The following is a 24,082-nucleotide window of genomic DNA, read 5'->3' on the forward strand; positions in this document are numbered from 1 at the left end:
AGAGCATAGCAGATGCATACCGCTTGCATGTGGAATTGTCTTAAAATTTCTATATGAAGGTTCCTCATGTCTTCGCATACCGATTTCTGAAAGGAATCAAGAGTCTCTTCTAAAGTAAATTGAAAATCCGAAACGTAAAGGAATTCCCTGCTCACATCTTGTTCAGGGGCCTTCTGCAGTTCTGAGGTTCCTCCCTGTACAAGTATTGTCACTGAGTGAACTATAAAAATCTAGTATGGCAGAACAAAGCCAGCATGATAAACTCCTGAAATGGCTTCTACTGATGAGTTCCAACACCCTTTTTACTATTATTCATAAAAGAGCCTCTTTATATGCTACATAAGGCAATAAATTTTCTAATAAATCAAAGATATTCTTACGTTCATTGCTGGAACAACCCTGATTCTGTGGCAGTTGATGTATCTGACTTAGACACCAAGCTAGTAAACAGTTGATTTTGACCTTTGCCAGCAGAGACCTGTAACATCCTGATGACTACTGCAATTGATTAGTACCACAAATTTATGAAACATTCTGACAATATAAAAATTCAGATCTTTGGCTTAACAAAAAAATATTGTTATTTATGCAGACTATGTTTAAAGATAGAATAACTATAGTCTGTGCCAACAACAAAATTTCTATATGAAGGTTCCTCATATCTCGTGTACCGATTTCTGAAAGGAATCAAGAGTCTCTTCTAAAGTAAATTGAAAAATCTGAAACGTATCAGGCATTTTGACCATACAATCATCTGTCAAGAAAAAATGTATTTTGAATATCAGAATGCATAACTAATACCTTACCAGGCATTTTGACTAGACAATTTTTTATCAAGCTCCACACTAACAAACATCTGTCAAGGGAAAGTACTTTGAAATCAGAAAGCATTTCCGACTATGAAAGATTCACTACACCACAGCATGATAAAATAGCCTCCTAGTCTTATAACATAAGGAATGAAAATGTATAAGTCAATATTACTTATGCCCCCTTGTAATTAGATGGTGAGAAACTGATACCAGCAGTTGGTGCGGAGTGCTGCTTGAACCAAGAAATCTGGGAGTTTGAAGAAAAAAGAAAAAGGAGAAGAGAAACCAATCATAATTCAAAACAGAAGATTAGAGACAGCAAATTAGTGGGAATGTAATGTAGTTGTTTATTTTTCTTTTCTTTTCAACTATTACCGTCCCTAGGTCTAATAAGGCAGAAATGATAACCAGTAAAGTAAAAAAAAGGACGATAAATCACACCATGTTAACTTCAATCTCATTCCATTCCCCCGTCTCCTGCAAAATCGACAAGTAGCAAGAAGTAATCAACACACCATTACACAATCCAGGAAAGAAAGACAACAAGTCCCACAATGTCAAGAGGGGAAATGATTTCCAACTCGAAGATAAATATCCTAACACGAGAAATTTTCTTGCATCCCATCTCAGTTACAAAACAAAATTACCTCAATTTTGTCACCACTGTCCGTCCAGGCCACCGGAATAGTCCCCAAGCTCTGCCCATTCTTATGCCACAACGATATCTTCTTATCATCTCCGGCACTCACCACAACCAAATCTGCAAAATCACAACCCACATTAAACAGAAAATTCACCTAAAAACTATTGATTCATAAAAACAGTTGCAAAGTTCGAAACCAAACGCAAAGAAATCTATAACCGTCTTCGAATTCATCAAAATGAAATCAACAAATGAAGAACAAGAGTGAGAGTGAGAGTGACTAACTGGTGTGCCACAAAAGAAGACCAAACAACTCGAAAATGAAAAATAAGAATTTTCTTATCAAACATCCAAAAGAGAGCGACGGAGGAAGAGAGGAGAAGCACCTAGTAGTCAAAATTACGAGCAATACACACTGGGTATATTGCAATTAGGAGCAATACACCCAAAACACCAAACATCATTATCAAACATCATCAGCATGGGTACTGGGTAATCGATGTTTACCTTGAAGGAGTCGCAGAGATATACAGAACTGCAGTGAAGGTGACTCGGTGGCAGAGGAGGTGGCTCAGGCAGACTGAAAGGGGAGGTGGCTCGGTGGCAGATCGAGAGAGAGAAATCGCGAACCAAAATGGATCCGAACGGGGAGAGAAATCGCGACCGGTGGCAGATCGAGAGAGAGAAATCGCAAACGGTGGCAGAGTCGGGACCGGTAGCAGCAAAGCACGATAGCAACAAAGCCAGATCGAGAGAGAGAGCTAAGTGTAAGGGATATGCAGTTGAGAGAGAGAGAGCTGAGTGTCGATGTAGTCGAGAGAGAGCTGAGTGTCGAGAGAGAGAGAGAGAGCTGAGTGTCGATGTAGTCGAGAGAGAGCTAAGTTCTTTCTTTCTTTTAGACACGATGTGGGAATCAAAACCTAGCTAAAAATTTTCTTAAGTTATTCACACAACGGAAATATATCTCACTGTCGTCTGAATGTATAAAATGTGAAATCATGGAGGGAAACATGGCGCCTTCAATATTTTTGGTTAAAATGTTACCGCCAGTTGCATGTTCACACAACGGAAAACCTTAAATCTGTTGTATGATTATTGTAGCTTGCACTAGCCCTATCTCGGTGAAGACATTCAAGCAAACATCCTTCAACTTTGGTGCTTAGTTTTTAATCACACAACGGCAATAATAAAACCCGTTGTCCTAGTAGCCCAGATTTCAGCTTTTCAACATCCATCCGAAACTCCGAAGTGGAGGGAAATCTCCCGCTAAATTTTTAAGGCTCAGACGACGGACCATGCTTAATTTCCGTTGTGCAATGTAGTTCCTATAAAAAAGTTATCACTTTGTTGGCATTCACACAACAGAATTCAACCAGCACCGTTGTATGATTAAACTGACTTAAACACACAACAGATGATTTGTGTTCCGTTGTGTGATTAGTGTTGTGTGATTAACTTTTTGTACTAGTGAGAGGATTACAACCAAAGAATATGAGTCTTACAAGGTAACTGTATCATACATTGACTAAGATATCTTCGAGAATATTTTAAGACTTAATTAGAGTTTGGGCCAGACACACAATTCAGATATACTTGAACACATACATATTTTATACATTTAATTGTCAAAAAACATTCTAAATTTGGATATAATTGTCAATTTACACCTCAAATTAGCAATTGCGAAAATTAACCTCTTAAATTTGGCAAAAATTACCAATTTACACCCGCTTTGTTAATTCAAACATTTTTCATCCAAATGGAAGAAATGTGCCCCTACACATAGAGGTAATATACAATAAAGATTTGTTTTACAAAATTTAACTTAGAATTTTAGCTCACCCAAAAATATTGTTTTCTATCTCTATCTCCAATGATTATCACACGATGGGTATACAAAAAGCAAAACACAAAATTATAATACATGATTTGAATTCCATTCATTTCTTACATCTCCTGCTTCGAGCCTGCGGTTCTCATGCAGTTGTCAAAGGAATTAAGGAAGCATGTTTATAGTTCAACATGTATAGTATTTTACGATGTAGCAATTGCATGGAACTTTTTCTATACCCAGCCATCTTATGTTGTATTGTTTATTACATTATTATCTATGGATTCACTTATTATATGATGAATCTGTGCATATAAACTAAATTGGAGGAATATTTTGTAGGTCCAGGAGTGTTCAATAACATAAAAAATTTGATGTAAATATATATATGAAATGTTATCTGAAATCATGTGACAGTTGAATGTATATTGATGATTAAAGTATTTATATTTCTAATTTAATTTTGAAAAATCAAAAGTAGAAGCAAAAGAGTTTTAGAGAAATTGGAAAATCAAAATAAAATTCGAAGAGGCAAAATAGACCATTCTATCTTTGCTCCATCTTTCCCAATTGAATGCTTCTTCTTTTATCCCACGTATGACAGCACTGACTCCTGAATCATAGGTTCCTTCTTAGTTATTACCTAGCACTCGCATCTTGCATGGCTCTCCTCCACATATTACAACCAAGATTATGCCATGTCACCTGATGCCCCACACATCTCCGAGTGGGCCCTTACATCAGAGCCACCTCCAGCCGTCACCAATCCCCATCACCACAAACAATCACAGAGACCAAACCTTATGCCTTATAAAGGAGCACAAAGCTTTGCACCAAGTTTCAGTTCGTGTGGCTTGCCTCTCTGAATTGGGTTTTAGGCAGCCATGACAGTTGTTACAACTGTCTCTCAGAGAACCCATTCCGCCATTAGTCCCACCTCCATTTTGGCTCTGGCTTGCCCCTTCTTGCTTTTGGTCTCTTCATCCATCACTCCTTGTCTTGGATTTTCTGGTAATTAATCAATGGCTCTGGCATGTTGATTTTGTAAAGGTTTGATCTTTTTTTGGTTTGAGTAAATAAAGGTTCAATCTTTACATGGCATTGATTTGTTGTTGATGATGATGTGAATAGGTGTTGGAGAAGAGGATGAAGCTGTGTCAGGAAATATTGAGAGATGAAGCTGTGGCAAGACTTCATTAGCTTGGAAAGGTCCCGTTTGTTATTTATGTATATAATATTGCAGCTGTTGTCTATTTTCTGTATCAACAATCCTGAGTAGCTCAAACTTTCATTGAAAAAAAGTAATTTATTTCCAATCTGCAAGACTGAATCCGATTTCTTAAAAGTACCAAGTATTGGATTTCAAATTGGTGAACATTTGGTTAGAAATATAGTCATCTATAGGGACCAGTCAAAGGATTAATTTCCAGAGAGCTTTTCTAGTCTAACTAGAATTCAAGTTAATACTGAATTAACTCGTTACATTAACAATAATATTGTTCTTGAATTTTGCATGGTGTCTGAATCAATAGGTAAGTGATGGCGATGGTTATCTTGAGAGGATATTCATGAGCCCAGCAGCAGTGAGGGCTGGAAATCTTATCCACGAATGGATGGAGGATGCTGGTTTGCGAACGTGAGCTTAAATCCTAGTTTGTTTGCATCCAAACAGTAGTGTTTGAGGAATTCTTGGCTCATGTTTGGTCTTGATTTCCAGGTGGGTTGATTGCTTGGGAAATGTACATGGTCGACTTGAGGGTACAAATGCTAGTGCTGAGGTTCTAATACTTGGTTCTCATTTGGTACTGTTCTTTTCCCCTAAATTTCCTAACTGAATTTGTACTCTGGTACTACAAACAACAGGAGTAATTAACAGTTCCATCCCCTTTATCTATTTGTTATAACAAGATACTGTTGTTGATGCCGGGATATTTGATGGGTCTTTACTCTTTTGGCATCATTTCTGTGGTATCTGCATTGAAGGTTTTGAGTATCGATGGAAAATTGGGAGAACTAAAGCGGCCGGTTGAGGTCAGTGTAAAATTGAGGTTTTGTGGAAACATATCATTGGCTCATTGGAAAGTATCATTGACTACTTCACAAGAAACATTTCACTAAATCTCTTCCACTGTATGCAGAAATTACTGTTTGGTGGCTCTGGAATTCTAACTACTAATATCATGTTGCTTTTGCTCAACATCTATAGGTAATAGCATTTAGTGATGAAGAACGAGTAAGGTTTCAGTCTACATTCATAGGAAGTGCTGCTATAGCTGGAATTTTACCAGTTTCAGGACTGCAAATAACTGATAAAAGGTTTCCTCGAATAAATCCTAATTTATATCTATTTGTAACACTATTCTTTATCAATTAATTTATGATTATAGTCCTTTTTCAGTGGTGTGACAATCCAAGATGCTCCTAAGAAAATCTCCATTGAAGTTACAGAGGAGCACTTGCAGCAGCTCAGATATGACCCAAAGTCAGTTTGGGGTTATGTTGAGGTATAATGCCCTACGCTGGTTATGTTTATAACCTGTATTAGAATATTCTCTGTGGAAACAGCAATAAAATGGATGCATGTTATTGGTTCCTCTAGTGCTCTGACTGCAAACTCTGCTGATTGTTTCATGTTGTAGATTCACATTGAACAAGGGCCTGTACTTGAATGGGTTGGTGTTCCTCTAGGAGTTGTTAAAGGCATAGCTGGACAGACAAGATTAAAGGTATCAAAAGTGTTTCAGCTTTTCATAGGTGCATGTCTAAATTATGTTTCATTTAATCATACAAACAAGAAAAATTTCTATAGTTGAGAATTGTACTATGTAACTACACATATATGTCTGGAACTCATGAGGATTAAAAAAGGGACTAATATTGATTTTTAGGTCCTGGAAAAAGTGGAACAATATCTTTATGAGAAACTACACGTCTCATAAGGGAAAATTTCTGTATAATTTCATGAGAGAACCAAGAAGTTGAATTCAAAAGCTCCTATTATAGATTGTATTTCATCATACAGATGTTGATGTATAAAGTAGTAAACTACAATGGCATTATATTAAACTTTTATTTCGGCTGAGCCGTCCAATATACATAAACATTGTAGGTTACATGTATGTGAATTATCTAACCGATTGTATCATATATGTGATAGGCGTTCAGTTTCGTGCATAATTGATCGTAAGGTGTGGAACTTTCATGTCCTAGTCAATCATTTGCAGGTAGCTTAACAAGTAAGAGAGTAACCTTACATGCTTTGAACCTTTTCAGCATGATGCAAATGCAGTCATTTGCGATTCTGAGCTGACTTCGAAGCTGAAGTCAGCAGCATATCTTGGGCTCAAGAGAATGACAGGTTCTGTTCAGGATGAAGTACCTGTATTAATGAGTGGAGCAGGATATGATGCAATGGCTCTATCTCATTTAACTAAGGTTTGTTATCTTTAATTTGCAAGATGAATCATGAACCATATGTTACTGTTTGTGTTATTTCCTGTGGTGTATAATTCTGGTCTCCAAAAATATGAACAGGTGGGTATGCTTTTTGTCCTCTGTCGAGGAGGCATAAGTCACTTCCCTGAAGAACATGTATTGGATGATGATGTTTGGGCATCTGGTTTGGAGATCCTGGCATTCATAGAGACTCAGCTCTAGATTGGAACATTTTTTTTCAACATTACTGTATATATAGGAGAAATGTCAATAATCTAGTATGTGACAATTGTACATAATCATGATGGGTCTTGTATGTGACAATTCTTTTGTCAAGTACAAACCTAAAATTAAGGGATCATATTTATTCTGCAATGTGAAGCCCTCTGCATAATGTTTCTCATTTTACTAGTACTGTGACATTTTCTATTCTTCATTTACTAGTACTGGAGGTCTAGCCATTGGAAGTGCGACCCCCGCTCCCCCCATTTTATTCATATGAAACAGAAAAATTTACAGACCAAGAGGGGGACATTAGAACCTTACCTCTTCAAGGAAATTTCACAACTTTCTACCAAAACAAAAGCCAAACTTAATAATGCAGACACCCAAACTGACCATACAAGTGAAAAAAGAAAAGCATAGCAGCTAAATCATTGCTGCCGTTACCAAAATAACAACAGCAACATCTAATCAAACAACAAGTTTCATAAGGAAATGTACATAGTACAATACTGCATAGATAGAATAGATAAAAATCAGCAAGCATATTATATAACTACTGCTTTCTTTTTGTTTTGTTTCCGATCATTGCCTTGCTTTCAAACGAGCTACTTTCAATGCAATTTCTAGTGCTACTTTCTCTTTGATGTGGTCAAAAAATTGAAAATAAGCATACCTCCATGACTTCTTCAATATCAATGTGCCACAAACACTCCAAAAGCCTATGATAAAGCCAAGCACCGCGCTGGTATGTAAACCAAGCTTTTCATCATCAGCTTCATGAGGCTCATGCATGTTCCCTCCATCTTTTGTGCAATTTGAAAGAGGAAATCCACAGAGTGAAGGGTTGCCCTCATAAATAGATGAATCATCGAGCGTCTGAAGTTGGTTGCCCGAAGGAATTCTTCCGGTCAACTTGTTGCAAGACAAGTTCAAGTGAGATAAGAACGTCAGAGAAGCGAGACTTTGTGGAATCTGTCCTTAAAGCTGGTTCTGGGAGAGGTCAAGTGTTTCAAGCAAGTGCAAGTTTCCAACTTTAGAGGGGATGTTTCCTCTTAATTGATTAATGGACAAGTTTAATGTAGCTAATCGAACGAGACTGCTGATTTCTTCTGGAATTTCACCTTCTAAATCACTATGCGAAAAATCAATAATGGTTAGAAGCCTCGCATTGTTCTCTAAGTATTCACTTGCTGTTCCTTTTACAGTCACAGTTGTTACCTCAAAATCAGCAAAGACACCCCAGCCCGCATAACTACTAGAGATTAAAGAAGTCAATTTATTCAAACAGTTGGGAATAATCCCTGAAAATCTATTGTGACTAAGGTCTAGGATCTGAAGGAAAGGAAGACTGCACAAATGATGAGGAATATGTCCACTTAAAGAGTTTGATTGCAATTGCAGCACTGTGAATGTGGATACTTTTGATCCTATCCAAGAAGGTATGCTTCCAGTAAATTTGTTGCCTCCAAGATAAAGTCTCTCCAAAAATGAGCAATTTTGCAAGGCAGAAGGAATTTCTCCGCTAAAATGATTGTTGTCTGTCTTTAGTATTCCAAGAGAACTTGGAATGCCCATTGAGCTTGGAATATTACCAGACATATTGTTGTTTGAGACATCCACAGTGATTATGCTGCTCCACAAACTCCATTCTTTAGGGAATTCTCCGGATAACTGATTGTTATTCAGAGCAAGGTCAGATAGAGATTGAATGCTACAAATAGATGATGGAATAGTGCCATCAAATTGATTATGGCTCAAAACTATGGAACCCAGATTCGGAAAAGAGTTGAATCGGAACGGAAGCTTTCCGTTTATTTGATTGGAAGATAAATCCAACCCATGGATCTGGGAAGATATCTTAAAGAACCATTCCTCTGGTATTTCACCCGAGAGTCCAGCATTCTTACGTGAGACCCACACGAGCTCAGTTTGAGATTGAAGCCATACAGGGAAGCCAGGGCCTACTCGGCAGTTGTGCATTTCACTGCGGTGGAGCTTGAAAGGAGGAATCCATTCATAATCAATCAAATTGAAAATGATGGGCACAGGTTGGGCTGTGCTAACTGCAAAAGACTCTAATTTTGTGAGATTTATGAAATGGGCTTCGGTTAAATTGCCTTCCCATGAATTATAAGATAGATAAAGGCTCACTAGCTGAGAAAGTTTTCCCAAACTTTGAGGAATGGAACCGTTGAAAATATTATTCCTGAGATCAAGTGTCTTCAGGGATGATGATAAATTGCTGATAATAAATTCTAGAATGGATCCCCAAAAAGAGTTGAAGTTGAGATCGAGATACTGTAGGCTTCTTAGCATTCCCAACGAACTCGGCAATTTGCCTACCAACCCACAGAAATGCAAATCTAGTGACTCCATTCTATTAAATGAACAATTTGAGAAACCACTCGAAAACTCTTCAATCCCCCCATCAATTTGATTCGATGCAAGACTTAATGACTTGAGCCTGCACAAATTTCCACTAAATTTGGGAAATTGACCTTTGAGTCCTACATTCTGTAAGTCAAGGTGTTCTAGAGATTTGAGTCTTACAAATTCATCAAGAAAGGGGCCACTGAAAGAATTCCCACTCAGATCAACCTTTGTAAGGCTAGTAAGATTAAACATCCATTTAGGATATGAAAAATTAATACTATTCAATGACATATCAAGGACCAAAAGTGATGTGAAGTTAATTGTAGGCATGGAGAGTGGAAGCTGGTTTCCATCAGTTAGGCAACCAGACAAATGCAACTCTAAGAGTGAAGGAAGCATGTTAACCTCATGTAGCCAACTAACTCCTGTGCTGCTAAGGCTCACACCTTCAAGATTGAGGTATTTTAGGGAAGAGAGATGAGAAAGCCAATTCAAGTTTTTGGAAGAAAGAGAATAACTAGAACTGAGGTCAAGATAGTTCAAGTTTGAGAGGTTACCAAGAGAAGAAGGAATCTCTCCCGCAACTACTGAATTCAAAGACTGGGTACGTACTTGAAAAATTGAGATATCTCAGACTTGTAAGCTCCCCAATAAACTTGGGAATGTGAATCCCTTGAAAATCATTCGAGCTCAACTGCTCAAGTCTAAGTAACTCAAATGTTTCAAGCCAAGCAAAGAAGGATTAATTAACTTACCCCCCAAACAAGATTCTTCATAGTCCGTGGTGTTCCACTGATCATAACCTGTGGTGTCTGGATATGTATTACGGAGGTCAACCGTTGCAACATGACCAGTGCGGTTGTTGCATGAAATCCCTGTCCATTGACAGCATTCGTGACCAGCCCAAGAAGAAAGCTTACCAGAAGGATCACTGAGATCTTGTTTAAAGCTGAGAAGTGCTCGCCTCTCTTCCTCCATGCATGATTCCACCAAGACACTGCTATTGTTTAGGCACGAATATGCCAAAAATAACAAGAGCAAGAAGTGAAGAATGGGGCGAGAGATAGGGTTAAAGTAGACATAGATATCCATTATTTTCAGGCCTTTAACTTCGTGTACGTTGCAGATGCATAGGATGCTGAGCACAAGTTGAATTTATAGCAAGTCTAAAGTTGAACCGCGTGTTTAGGTTTATTTGTCCAGAATATTCCAAGTCGTCATGCAACATCAACCCAATTTACAAGTTTGAAGACTTTGAAGAGTCTGGGAGTATTCTCTAGTAGCAAAGTGGAACATGATTGCACAAAATTAGTCATACACATAGTTGTGCCTTTTTTTTTCCGAAAATTCTATCGTGCAGCGTGCGGCGAGAGCACTGTTGGTTACGTGGCGCGCACGAGATCTGTTAAAATAGCATCAGAGGGGTTTGATAGAGATATAAAGTGATCATGACCGTTGAATCATGTAACCGACTGACCCTTTGGTTGGATCGGAATCCTCACCCGTGTGAGATGGAGTTATGAATCTGGAGTTCTTCCCCAATATAATTGGGATCTGGAGGTAGTTGCTTTTCCATTATACTAGTGTTAATGGGGCCTGATCTTGATTAGGGAAGCAATATTTATATGTTTTCGACAAAGTTACAAGGACTTTTAGCTGTCTTATATGATTTCAGCAGAGAGAATATAGGGGATTGATATCTTCACTTTTATTGTTCTATTTTATCCATTATGGGAAGAATGTCTTAATAAGACACATGCCTATTGCTATTCTGGTAAAAACCAATTTGTTTATGGATTGAAACTAATTAAATTGCTTCATGGTTTTGATTTGTTACTATCAAATCTCCTACTTATGATTTCTCGTTTCAAGATATAGATGATGCTAGTAATTCACTGACATTTAGTATGATAATTATATTACTATCAGGATAATTATATTTGGAAGTAGAAGGCAAAATTTCACAATACAATTCTACGGCAGGTGAGGCTTCATTGATTACTCTAGATTCCAGAAGGTAGTATAGAATACCCTTTTGATTTCATTAGCTTAATTATGTCAAACTGAAAAGGTATAGGACTTCCATCTCTGTGAACTATAAGACCATTACTGAGGAAGTGTTCTTATAGCTAAGACCGTATGTTGGCTTAGCAGTTAGTTTAAAGTTAAGGATGGAGTTGAGAGTTTAACCAAAGAGCGTAGGAGATTAGTCCTAATTACTTTTTATGGACTAATAAACTTGAAAGCTTCAGACCCTCTTCGATAGTAATCTTAGAGGTTCATCCGGTCAATGATTCTCTTCAGTTTGTCTTGTTGGAAAATTTTGGTCTGCTACGGAGCTAAAGTTAACTTTGTTTTGCACCATGAACCCCACCCTTTTGCAGCAAACTACATGGAGAGTGAGCTCTCTGAATTATTGCTTCTTGTTCTGGTTTAAATTTGGTGATATTGAATTATAAAAATGTGGGCCAAGTGCATGATTGTGTTCTGTTTCATTGGTAAGGTGGTAGCTTTCTTCTGCTGCATAAATTAATAGTAGTAATAGTAAACAAACCTATGTTCAGATTGGAAACAAGATATTTTGAAATATTATGCAATAATAATCTCACTGGAAATTTTCTTGATTTCGCCTCTTAGCTTCTGTGGAAAGTTAACAAGCTCAATAATCTTTTTCGCTTGGGCAGGAGGAACTAAAATCTGTTGAATGCCTCCAACCTGCTTCCCGATGCTGCAAAGAGTATGTTAGTTTTTCAATTACCTTTTGAAGGCACCTAGTTTTAGAGTAAAAGGAACTGGAATTGAATATCTTTCAAATTTGTTTGTTCTAGCCATGTAAGAAAAATGAGGTAATTCTCTTTATATAATGTTAGTCATCTTCTAGTAGATTGAATATGAATATTTTGCAGGATTGCTGATTTTGAGACTGCGAATCCAGATCCGTTAATACCAACGTAAGAATATCACCATATTTTTGTAAAGTTTAGTTTGCATTATGTGCATTGTGATCCTTTTTCTAGTTTTGCATTCCATGAGGGGTGTCTCCAACTTATACTAAGATAGTCAGACACAGAGCATCTTGAAGTTTCTAAATTTTTATTTGCAAAAGAGCCAGATGTTTTACCTTTGTAATGGATTTGCAGGATTTGCGAATGCTTGTTTGTACCTGCGTATAGCTTCTGGTCTTCTAGTACCAGAAGCCAAGCTGTTTCTGCATTTGGAGGATTTGCTTTATGTGGTTAAAGCCAAACCCCATGATCGCAGGATGATGTGTGACTCACCGATTGTGCAAACTAAGCTGAGCCAGTAAGGCTGCATTCTTGTTCTTTGTAGTTACTCTTTCTTGTTTTAGTTATATATGCAGGGGATCTCTGAGCTTTTCCTTTGTAATGATTTGTTCTTTGTTCTTTGGTTGCATTTTGCAGAAGCGATTCTCTCTGTAAATATTCTCATTCTAGCGTCTCATGTGATTCTGAATTTCAGTCAGAGGTTGTGAAAGATAACTCGTTGTCAAAGGTCAGTACCGGTGCACATCTTCCAGGCAAATGCTTTTGAATTGCTAAAATGTTCTGGAAATGAATGAATTTGTTCTATTCATTTGCAAGTGAAGTCTACTGTTATTTAATAAAGATATTTCCAGGCTAGTTTAGTAAATTTAGGACATGGACTCTCTCTTCTAGGAATTCAAATTATGAAGGTATTGAGTAATCTTGATGCGGACTAATATGTAGTTTGCGAGCAATGTGACATTGTCCACTTAATGTTCGATATAAATAATTTATTTTTTAATCTTCTGTTACATAAAACCTATGTACAGGCCCAAGAGCTCCTAAGCATTATTGCTGCAGTGGAGGTGACAGTTTCCGAACTAGAACATGAGTTGGTTGCATTGCATTTCCAACTAAGTCAAGAAAGAAATGAAAGAAGGCTGGCAGAATATCGTCTGAGGCATCCATCTCCTCGGTTAGTGTCTCCTCGCCCGTCCAGCATTATGAAACTGCCGGTATAATGTCTTGTCATATATTGATCTCATATTGTTTAATGACCTGGCTGAAATAGAGTAATATTGCTTATTTTATGGATGTTGTCATTAATATCGTTCTCTGTGCTTATTTAGATTTCATCTTCCAGAATGTCTGCTGACCACCCGACGTGGGTATCCAACTGGGGGATTAACAGCACGTGCAATACAGTTGGGCAGTAAATCTGTTTTACTGGCACATGCCATGCACGTGCAATCGTTTAGATATCTGGGAAGTCGTGCACATGCCTTGGCTTGAAGACGTCAGATCTGAAGTGTGGTGATTTTCTGAGCTACCAGTTGACGATCCATCTCCCATCACTTGTTTGTGGTACGTTGCATTTCAAATTTGATTAGAAGGGTTGAATCGCTTGCGCATGATAATATGGAGTTGTCATACCAATGAAAAGATCTAAAACAAAATATCCAAGGGTGTTTTAGCTGAACTACTATTTATAAATCGTTTATTTGATTTAGAGATGTAAAGATTCTGAAAAGAAAAAATACGTTTTAGAAACTTGTGATACAGAACATAATGATATGGGTGAAGATTGCGCAAGCAAGATACTGGCACTTATCTGAATGTAATATAGTGTTTTTTCTGTGTTTCATTACAGAACTTGTGGTTGATTGCCTATTACTCTATTAGTAATATATGGTAATGCAAAAGACTTGAAGATAATTTGATGATATTGTTTGAGCCCAAAAGTATTTTTGGCAAGATCCTTTGGTGGGTTCAAGCCAGTGGGCCGATACCTGCGGCCCAAAAATAAAACTACTCGGGTTTGGGTTGAAGCTTCGCCCATTCAGTGACTCATAAGGAGACGAAACCTTCTTGAAATTGAGTAGTAGAGATTAAACAGGAAACTTCAATTAAGAATCCTTCTAAGGCAAGGAGCAGTCGAAACCCTAGGGTATAAGTACAGGGTTAAGCGGTGAAATCAAGACATCTCTTTCTCGAATCAATCAATCCCAGCGATTACAAAGCCTCCCCGGAGCAAACCTTCAACCTCGTTGAAACCCGGTGACTGCCCGCCAGTCCTAGTCTCCTCGTGAGCCGACTGTCAGCATCACCAGATCAACCTGGCGACCGTGCTTCCAGTCCTAGTCTCCTCGCGAGCCGACTGCCAGTACTACCGCCACCGATACAACCAGCGAAGCAAGGGTAACGCCCTCGCAACCCAGCAAAGCTAAAGATACGCTTTAGCAAACCTCGTGCTTTCTCAGAACTTCCCAGTGATTGCTCTGCTCAACCTACAACGTTGAGTATCGATTTTGGTGACCAAAGAGATCACACCCAAAGTCCTTATCCGTAAGGCAAAAGTCCTTTTCCGAAAGGCTAGAGAAGAACCCTGTGACGAGGTTGGTGCTCTCCTCGTCCACAGCGCTTGAAGAATAAGTCAGGTCAAGGGACTACCCCAACAACTGCACCCCGCGGTGCTGGCACGCCTGCGCAATCACTTGTTCAAAAGAGACAGTTTGCAAGCCAACTGGTTTTGGAGCCAAACATTTTGGCACGCCCGGTGGGACAACAATAGTGTTTCTTTGTGAACGCAACCATTGGGAAGTCTAGTGATAACCCTTACCAAAAGGGCTACGCTAACTGCTCAAAACATAAGACCTCCAGTTACAGACCGCATTCTCGCGCGGACTGTCGTGGTCTTTCTGAAGAACAAGTAACGCAACAATTCTCTCATTAGCCCCCATCTCCCGGTATGTCAACTGCAAAAGATGAGAATCGCTCGACCACTACTGAGGGTCAGAGCGCCAATATTAATCAGGCCAGCGAGCCTGTTATCCCCGCCACTGTCAACACTGCAGTGGAAAGTGGAGAAGAAGAGGCTTTTGTTCCGAAGCCTATTCCGGAAGGAGCGACCTATGAGGTCAAGTTCGCAATCATCATGGAGAACATCGAGAACCATCGCAAGAAGATGGATGCTGATTTTGCCAGGGAAACTACAAAGGCGGATAAGCTCCTCCGCGAACTGGATCAGCGTATGACTCGACACACAGAGAATACCCTACAGCAGATCGCACAATCAGAAAGTGCTGTGAAGGCACACGCTGCAGGTATCGCTAGCGAGCAGGATCAGCGTCAAAAGGCAATTTTGGAAGCTATAGCGGACCACACTAAGCAGACAGCATCGGACTTGGCAGGCCTTCGCAAGGATGGGGCTAACCTAGCAACCGAGGTAGCTATGCAGAGAGCAGAATTGAATCAAGCAAGAGAAGTATTGAACCAAGCTTTAGGGGATCCTAATGCTATCATTGGCTCTCTTGGCCAACCATCCGGTTCAGGCAAGTACGTGCCGCCAAATCAGCGCGAGAAGACTGCTTCATCAAGCGGACACGCCACCAGACAGAGGCATCAGGCCTCAAAAGGTGCGGGGACTTCGTCCAGCCCTGCTGCGTTCGTTCAGTACGACAGCGACGGAACAGAAATGGTGTATCAGGAATTGCCAGGAAGTTATTATGGGCTCGACCAGACCGGCACCCTGATCAAGATAGCAGCTCTGTCAAAGGAAGAGATTAGGCCAACGGTAACTCTTCAGCAATAGGCTACTACTCGCGTTGTGCATGTCGGGGATGGATCGACAATGGTGAACCAGGCAGTACCTGTGCAATCTGCTCACCAGATTGCGGCGACACCTCCTCCTCCTCCTCCGGGCCCAGATTATGTAAGACGTGATGAAGTAGAGGAGATGATCAGATTGGCCAACCATAAGGCCCAGCCGGATGGGGTCTATGAAGGACCTTTCCCGCCACACATCATGCTCGCACCTTTTCCCCGGGGTTGTAAGAATATCATATTTTCTACTTTTTCAGGGGAGGACACTGAAGATGCGGCGACGCATCTGGCCAGGTTTAGGGTACAGTGTGGCCAATACCAGAATGATGATGTCCTCAAATGTAGGATTTTCGGCACTTCTCTGTCAGGCGCCGCCTTCAGATGGTTTTCTAAGCTTCGACCAGGAACAGTGGCGGATTGGCCGGCAATGGAACTGCTCTTCCGTGAAATTTTTGGGACTATAGAGCCTGAAGTAGACCTAGCCTCTCTCACTCAGATGGCCCAGCAGCCTACAGAATCAGCAGTTGCCTATCTTCAGCGTTTTCAAATCCAGAAAGCCAAACTGAATGTCATCCTGCCCGAGAGGGAGTTAGTCAAGTTGGCGGTCAAGGGTTTGGAGCCCCGTCAACAAAAGAAGCAGCATGGCAGCATGATTTAGTCGATGGGGGAGCTCATCACAGAAGTGGGCAGTTTCGAGCATCTCCTCAGAGAAACAGACTCGAGGAAGAATGCCTCTAGAGGGACGTACGTGCCAGGTAAGCATCGTACCGTAGCAGCCCTGAGCTACCAACCGGCCACCTACGACCCTTATTACCACCATAACGCTGAAGAAGTGGTCCAGGATGATGAAGAGGACGAGGATAATGATATAGCGGCCTACGAGTTAACCGGAAAAAAGAATCCGTCCTTGAAACAGCTGAAAATTTCCAAGGAACCTGTTAAGCTCAAATCGATGGCCTTCACCAAACCGGAGTTTGCGACATACACTTATGATGCCAATAAGGCCCACGAGATCCTTGACGAGATGATCGCTGCGAAGATGGTGAAGACTGATTTTGGACCTTTTCCGCGGCCAGAGCAGTTGAAGGGGAAGAAATATTGCAAGTTCCATAATCTGTGGAATCACAACACCGCGGACTGTGTAAAGCTCAAAGACCAGATTCAGGTATGGCTTAATAATGGTAGTTTGCAGGTAGAGGCTCCAGTCACAGCGGCGGCACTAGTTGACATAGATCCCTTTCCAGACACTGGGATCAACATGGTCAATGTAGAATGGACCAAACAGCAGCGACGGAAACCAGCTCTGGATTTGGGTTCGAACGAGCAGAGTGAGAAGCCCATCGCGGATGAGACACCTGCCAAGGGTAAAATTGAATCAACCAATCAGGCCTCATTCGTGATCTTGTGCTCGCGATGTAAAGAAGAATGCGGTATCCAAGTGTCGCACTAAGAGGTCGAGCAGACATTTCACTTTGGTTCCCTACCACCAATCAAGTGGGCTTCGTCGTCGCGGAACTATCAGCTTTCCAATCCAAGAGAAAGGGAGAAGATGGCGTCGCCACCGTCCCCCAAAGACTCCAACTTATTCATGAAACTGAAAGCAGCCGCAGGCGGTCCGAAACATGAGAGAGCCAGGAGCGAGTGCAAGAATAGTCTGACCAAACCCTACATACCACCTGCTTCAGTCAACCCTATCAAGGAGGGCAAATGGTACACCAGGGAAAAGGGCAAAGCGGTGGAGATTAGCTCGTCCAGAAAAAAGAAGCTACAACGCAGGTTTGGGGAAGCCAAGCACGCTTTAGAGGCTCTAGATCAGGGCCTGATCAAGCCTTCACAACTGGTCAAGTCGCCCGAGCAATACCGGAGAGAGATGGAGATGTTGGCTGCTAAACCGTTGAGGCCTCCCCGTAGCTTTAATAAACAAACAGATTCACTAACAGGGGCCCCAAAGCCCAGTGTATTTTACAGGATTACTGAGGAGCGCTCACCTCCTCTTGCAAGAATGGAGAACTCGCCAACGCGGCGGCCACATGTTAAACGCAGGCTTTTCCGTGAGGAGCCAGTGGTCAAAACTTCGGTCTTTGACAGACTGGGGGGCAAGGACAGGGCTAGCGACACCCTACAGTGGCGGCCCAAGAAAGTCCAAAGTGTGGTCATGTCTGCCTCAGAGGAGCACCTGAAACCGGAGGACCCTAAGCCAGCTGCCGTGACACAAGAGCTTGAACATTGCGAAGTAAAGGCCTCACAGAAGGATCGCTGGTGGATTGTTTGGCTAAGCAATTCCAAACCGATATCCCGGCCGCGGAGCCTAAGCTTAACTTGGAAGACGACATGGAGGAAACAGAGACAACTGACGTTTCTTGCAATATGGTCTACGTGCTCCCCGCGAGATATGCATTACCAGTCGCTGCTCAGGACTGTGTGGGGGCAGAAGAAGAAGGTGTACAGCCATTGAAGGTCACATCAGCAGCCGCGACACCTGTAGAAGACACGGTCCCTCAAGAAACGGAAGAGGCTCCGAACAAGGGGTCACTCATGAACTTCTCCAAGCCAACGCCAGCTATGGTCCAACACATGCGACCGCTATACATCACGGCAGTCATTGGCGGTATCAAAGTTAGTAAAATCATGATTGACACCGGAGCTGCCGTTAATGTCGTTACTACTAGGACCATGCACTTGCTTGGGATCAAGCGGGAGAAAATCCAGTCCACATCTCTCGCACTCAAAAATTTCGCGGGTACTGTAACAAAAACCCTAGGATTATTGTTCTTACGTATTAAGGTAGGACCAGCAGAGGGGGTTTATGCCTTCTTCGTGACGGATTGCTATGCGGCCTACAGTGCCATCTTAGGCAGAGACTGGATCCACAGGAGTTACTGCGTACCCTCAACACTTCATCAAGAGCTGGTTATGTGGAATAGGGAAACAAATACGGCGGAGGTGGTCAGGGCAGATCCTCGTCCATTTCTAGTTTCCGCAAACTATGTAGATGCCAGATACTATTTGGAGCCTATCACTCCATTACAAGTTAGTGGCATTGATGATAAGGGCCGCCCCACAGGGGTGACGGCCTCTGAACTGGCACAGTGGGGGCTTACGCTCGGAAAAGAAGGCTTGGAAAGGCCTGGCCACGCTGTGCCCAAACCTTTAACCGATTAATGGATTACAACCTCTCGGCGGAGGGGATAGAGGCCTTCCATTCGATACATGAACGGCTATCGTCATATATGGTGGAAAAAGAGGCTTATGATCGCATCGCGACCTTAGAGGTCGTTAATGAAGAACTTTCTGATCTGGTGCGCGAAGATGAAGTCAGCATTCAACTTGCCCCGGCAGCGCTGGACGATACACCTCCTAAAGTCAGAGACCCTATTGAGAAGGTTAATCTAGGAACAGTGAGCGAGCCTATGGAGGTGTCTATCAGCGCTTACTTAGAGCCTAGCGAGAAACAGAGGCTCACTGAATTGTTATTAGAATTTAAGGATTGCTTTGCGGAGAAGTATGAAGACATGCCTGGCTTGTCACCAAATTTGGTTTGCCATCAATTACCAACTCTTCCTGACAAGAGGCCCGTCAAGCAAGAACCTCGACGAATGAATTCGGAGACCCAGGTTCTTATAAAGGAGGAGGTAGAGAAGATGCATAAGTCGGACATTATTAGGGTCGCCAAGTATAATCAGTGGCTATCTAATATAGTGCCTGTCCGGAAAAAGAACGGCAAGATGAGAGTCTGCGTAGATTATAGAGACTTGAATCTTGCTACACCTAAGGATGTGTACCCTATGCCGGTCGCGGATATGTTGGTAGATGCTGTGGCAGGACATGAGTTGTTATCCTTCATGGATGGCACTGTAGGATATCACCAGATTCCAGTCGCTGAAGAAGACAGACACAAGACCGCTTTCCGCTGTCCTAGATTCGCGGGAGTTTTTGAATATGTGGTCATGCCGTTTGGCCTAAAGAACGCTGGTGCGACGTATCAGAGAGCCACGAACTTGATCTTCCACGACATACTGGGAAAGGTTTTAAAGGTGTACATCGATGACATGGTGGTCAAGTCTCAGAAGAAGGGGGACCACATCGCAGATCTCAGGAAAGTATTTGAGCGCATGCGACGCCATAGACTCAAGATGAACCCGGCCAAATGCTTGTTTGGGGTCCAGGCAGGAGACTTCCTGGGGTTCATAGTTCATCAGCGAGGAATTGAGGTCCCCGAAGACAAGGCGAGCGCAGTCATTAACGCATCTCCCCCGCGAACGAAGAAGGACTTACAGCGTTTGTTGGGTAAGATCAATTTCCTAAGACGTTTCATCTCTAACTCTGCAGGTAAAATCCAACATTTCTCACCGTTGCTGAGGTTACAAGGGCAGTGAGTTTGTGTAGGAGCTTAAACATCAAGAGGCTTTCGACAGAATCAAGGCCTACTTGGCAAGCGCGCCAGTCCTAGTTCCACCTAGAGTTGGAATCCCATTAAAGCTATACATTTTGGCAGCTGAGGCTTCCATCGGCAGCCTGCTCGCTCAGGATGATGAGGAAGGCATCGAGCATGCTATATTTTACCTCAGCAGGACATTGACGGATTGCGAAACGAGGTACACCCCTATGGAGAAGCTGTGCCTAACTCTGTATTTTTCGGCGTGCAAGTTGCGGCACTAGATGTTATCCTTTACCACCTGCATCATCGCTCAAACTGACTTGGTCAAATACATGTTGTTGCGGCCTATTTTGCGAGGCTGCATTGGCAAGTGGATACTAGCTCTCTCAGAGTTTTCGCTCCAATATGTACCTCAGAAAGCTATCAAGGGGCAGGCCATCGCGGATTTTCTCGCACATCATCCTATGTTGGAGATACCCACTTCGAAGGAATTAGAAATAGCATCCACCACTGTGACCCGACCAGATTTGGCGCGCATCCCAGAATACGCAGTTTGGTACCAAGCCACAGTCTACTTGCAGCCCTGGGTACTGTTCTTCGATGGCTCAAGAACCGACACTCTGGCCGGAGCAGGGATTGTTTTGGAAAACCCAGCCGGTGACCGTTTCTCTTATTCCTTCCAACTAGAGTTCCAATGCACAAATAATCAGGCCGAATATGAAGCTCTTATTATTGGACTCGAAGTCTTATTGGAAATGGGCGTACGGAACGTTCAGATTCGCGGCGATTCTCAGCTCGTTATAAACCAGCTCCAGGAAAAGTATCGATGTGCAAGTTGGTTGCTTGTACCGTATCTGAATTGCGCCATCGAGCTTCTGGACCAATTTGACGACGTCGATCTGGAGCACATCCCCCGCGAGCGTAACTTTGCAGCTAATGATCTCGCTCAGCTGGCCACAGGCATTACATTGATGTATGGAGTGTGCGAACGCATTTTGAAAGTTGAGCATCGCACATTACCTTCGTGGCTTGCAAGACCTGATCCACCAGATGATCCAGTGGTCGCGGTGCTAGAACCTATCGATGTGGATTGGCGAATCCCGTTGATTGAGTACCTCAAACAACCAGACCCAAGAGCTGACAGGAAGATTCGCTTCCTCGCGCTAAATTAATTCCTTAGAGGTGATGAGTTGCGGCGACGAGGGGAAGATGGCATAGACTTTCGGTGTGTCTATGGCCGCGAAGCCAAACGATTAATGCGTGAAGTACACACGGGGATATGTGGGGCCCATCAAGCAGGGCCTAAGATGCGATGGCTTCTGCGACGACATGGTTATTATTGGCCCAGCATTTTAAAGGATTGTATCGCATTTGCCAAAGGCTGTGAAGATTGTCAAGCGCACGGTCCAGTCCAGCATGTTCCTACCATCCCTATGCAGCCTATTATCAAGCCTTGGCCTGCGCGAGGTTGGGCATTGGACTTGATTGGGATGATCCATCCCCATTCTTCTCTTCAACACAAGTTCATCATCGTCGCTACTGACTACTTCACCAAATGGGTTGAGGCAGAGCCTTTGAAGGAAGCTTCCGGTGACACCATTCACCAGTTTATTTTTCGTAACATTCTCTGCAGGTTTGGTATCCCCGAGGTGCTGGTTTCCGACCGGGGGGCAGCGTTCATGGGCGGCCCCGTCGAGGAGCTTGTCAATGATTTTGGCATCCAATTCATCCACAGCACTCCGTATTACGCTCAATCTAATGGTCAAGCGGAGGCTAGCAACAAGACAATCATTACCTTACTGAAGAAGATGCTGGTAGAGAACCCTCGACAATGGCACGATACTTTGTATGAGACACTTTGGGCCTATCGCACTTCTAAACGGAATCCCACCGCGACAATGCCATACGCACTCATGTTTGGTCATGACGCTGTCTTACCGTTAGAAATTAACGTTCATTCCCTGCGAGTGCAAGAGCAGCACCATCTGATCGGTGAAGATTATGTTCAGGCAATGTGGCAGGAACACGAAGATTTAAGCGAGCAGCGCTTGGCTGCTTTGGACAATTTGGTAATGGAAAAACAGCGTATCGCCCGCACCTATGATAAGAGGACGCGTGGTCGTAGTTACAAAGAAGGCGACCTCGTTTGGAAGGCTATTTTACCCCTTGGCGAAAAGTTAACAGGTCGCGGTAAATGGACGCCGCGATGGGAAGGACCCTTTGTTGTTCACTGGATCTTGAAGCGAGGGGCTTTTCACCTCCGAGACATTGATGGCGATATCCATCGCAACCCCATTAACGGTCATTTCTTGAAGAAATATTACCCTAGTGTTTGGGAGTTTGAAGATCCCCCTGATCAATCTCCTGCCCAGGCTGGGGGGCAAACATAATGTTCATCGGCTTGCATCAGTTCTCTATTCTCTTCCTGCCTTTTCTTTGTGGCCTGTGAATCATGTCTTTGCTTCCCCGATGAACATTGGGGGGCAACTCAATATCTATCAAGCCTTATTTGAGGCCAGATGTACGTAATAGCCTATACATGAGGTTTTTTGTTATTAAATCCAAAAATGTTTGTCAAATTTTCATATCTTAAGTCTGCTTGTTTATCCTTGACAAAGTGTGTTAAGCATGAGTATAAGAGCCTATACAAGAGGCTTTTCGTTTTTATAAGAGCCTATACAAGAGGCTTTTCATTTTTAGGTTAATAACCTTTTGCAAATTTTTGCTCAAAGCGAAAGTTCCATTCATAAAGTGGCTTTGCGGCCAGAAGCATACAACAAAACAGACTAATACAGTTACAATTGCAGTGATAAGGCCAAATGTGGCTTTGAAACAACATAAAGCTTGAGAGTGACTGGATCTGGTTGCGGGGAGAAGGATCTGGGCACTACCGCCGGTGTTATTCCTCTCTTCACTCAGATCCTCCTCCGATCTGAGTCACCACTGCTGTCATCGGTACCGGAGGAAGAGGGAAGGAAACAATCCATCATATCCCCTCCTTGGGCCTTTCCTCCGGGCAGGAGTTGGGGTCCAGAGCGAGCGCGACTCACGACCACATCTACCTCCTGGGGAAAAACGAAAACCTCGTAAACGGGCCCCGGAGGTAGACCGCGGAAGAAGAACAGTAGACCTCAACGTGGCCTTCCGCCTTTCTTCCCCATACTCCTCGCGGGCAGTCTGAAGAGACGGGCTCCTCAAAATCTGGTTCTGCCACGTTAGGAGCGAGGCGTGTTCTTCGGTTTAACTAAGACTGGCAAGTTCATCCAGATTTTCAGAAACCAAAGACATGCCGCTGGACCTGAGATTAGGCAGTGAGGCCTACCCAGGTCTTGAGATTAAGCCATGAAGCTTATGAATTTGTGGCTAAGGGTGAAATCATGGAAGGAAGATTTTAGAAACTGAAGAAATAGCAGTAGGGCTTGCGAGGTTATCTTTGGGGAAGACATGATTGTTTGGTTACATATGCTCTCTGAGTGCAGGTATTTATAATGCCAGTTGCAGTAGTCCCATGCCGCGCGATAGGCCGTTGAAGTACTTTCAACGCCATCAATAAGAGAATCAATGCAGTTAAATGCTACAATCTCGGAAATAGAAGATATTGAAGACGCGTGGGAAGCGGGGCAGTCTCCAAGGAGGTAACCGCCCAAATTGGGATTATCTTTTCAACGGTTTCGGTGTCATTAACTACTGGAATTTAAAAAAATATTTGGGCCAAGCAAAGTGGGCTAAATATTAAACACTAATTTTAATATCGTTCATACAAAGCAAAATGCAAAATGGGCCTGAAGTAAGAGGCCT

General features: G+C 42.4%; 3 protein-coding genes across 3 annotated transcripts; 2 read left to right on the top strand and 1 right to left on the bottom strand.

Annotated features, from left to right (window-relative positions):
• Positions 1-4,877: 4,877 nt before the first annotated feature.
• LOC121050984 (allantoate deiminase-like) lies at positions 4,878-6,706 on the top strand. The gene is made up of 8 exons (XM_040512667.1): positions 4,878-4,922; positions 5,004-5,088; positions 5,194-5,317; positions 5,493-5,602; positions 5,685-5,790; positions 5,926-6,012; positions 6,444-6,472; positions 6,559-6,706. Exons 3-7 carry the CDS (start codon positions 5,207-5,209, stop codon positions 6,465-6,467), a joined length of 438 nt encoding a protein of 145 aa, XP_040368601.1. The 5' UTR covers positions 4,878-4,922; positions 5,004-5,088; positions 5,194-5,206; the 3' UTR covers positions 6,468-6,472; positions 6,559-6,706.
• A 1,218-nt stretch (positions 6,707-7,924) lies between these two features.
• LOC112198291 (receptor-like protein EIX1) lies at positions 7,925-10,297 on the bottom strand. The gene is made up of 2 exons (XM_024339387.1): positions 10,075-10,297; positions 7,925-9,765 (listed from the first exon to the last, which is right to left on the bottom strand). Exons 1-2 carry the CDS (start codon positions 10,295-10,297, stop codon positions 7,925-7,927), a joined length of 2,064 nt encoding a protein of 687 aa, XP_024195155.1.
• A 10,319-nt stretch (positions 10,298-20,616) lies between these two features.
• LOC112198299 lies at positions 20,617-21,456 on the top strand. The gene has a single exon (XM_024339399.1). The coding sequence runs from the start codon at positions 20,617-20,619 to the stop codon at positions 21,454-21,456; it is 840 nt and encodes a 279-aa protein (XP_024195167.1).
• Positions 21,457-24,082: the final 2,626 nt, after the last annotated feature.

The sequence above is a fragment of the Rosa chinensis genome, chromosome 1 (genome assembly GCF_002994745.2).
Source record: "Rosa chinensis cultivar Old Blush chromosome 1, RchiOBHm-V2, whole genome shotgun sequence".
In the NCBI taxonomy this organism is placed as follows: Eukaryota; Viridiplantae; Streptophyta; class Magnoliopsida; order Rosales; family Rosaceae; genus Rosa; species Rosa chinensis.

Coding starts and splice junctions, on each gene's coding strand:
- LOC112198291 (XM_024339387.1), bottom strand. CDS start 10,297: ATGGAGGAAGAGAGGCGAGCACTTCTCAGCTTTAAACAAGATCTCAGT. Junction 9,766..10,074: donor TGAAGAATCTTGTTTGGGGG/GTAAGTTAATTA, acceptor TCAATCTTGAAG/GTGTGAGCCTTAGCAGCACA.
- LOC121050984 (XM_040512667.1), top strand. CDS start 5,207: ATGCCGGGATATTTGATGGGTCTTTACTCTTTTGGCATCATTTCTGTG. Junction 5,791..5,925: donor CAGTTTGGGGTTATGTTGAG/GTATAATGCCCT, acceptor TTCATGTTGTAG/ATTCACATTGAACAAGGGCC. Junction 6,013..6,443: donor CTGGACAGACAAGATTAAAG/GTATCAAAAGTG, acceptor TATATGTGATAG/GCGTTCAGTTTCGTGCATAA.
- LOC112198299 (XM_024339399.1), top strand. CDS start 20,617: ATGTTGTTGCGGCCTATTTTGCGAGGCTGCATTGGCAAGTGGATACTA.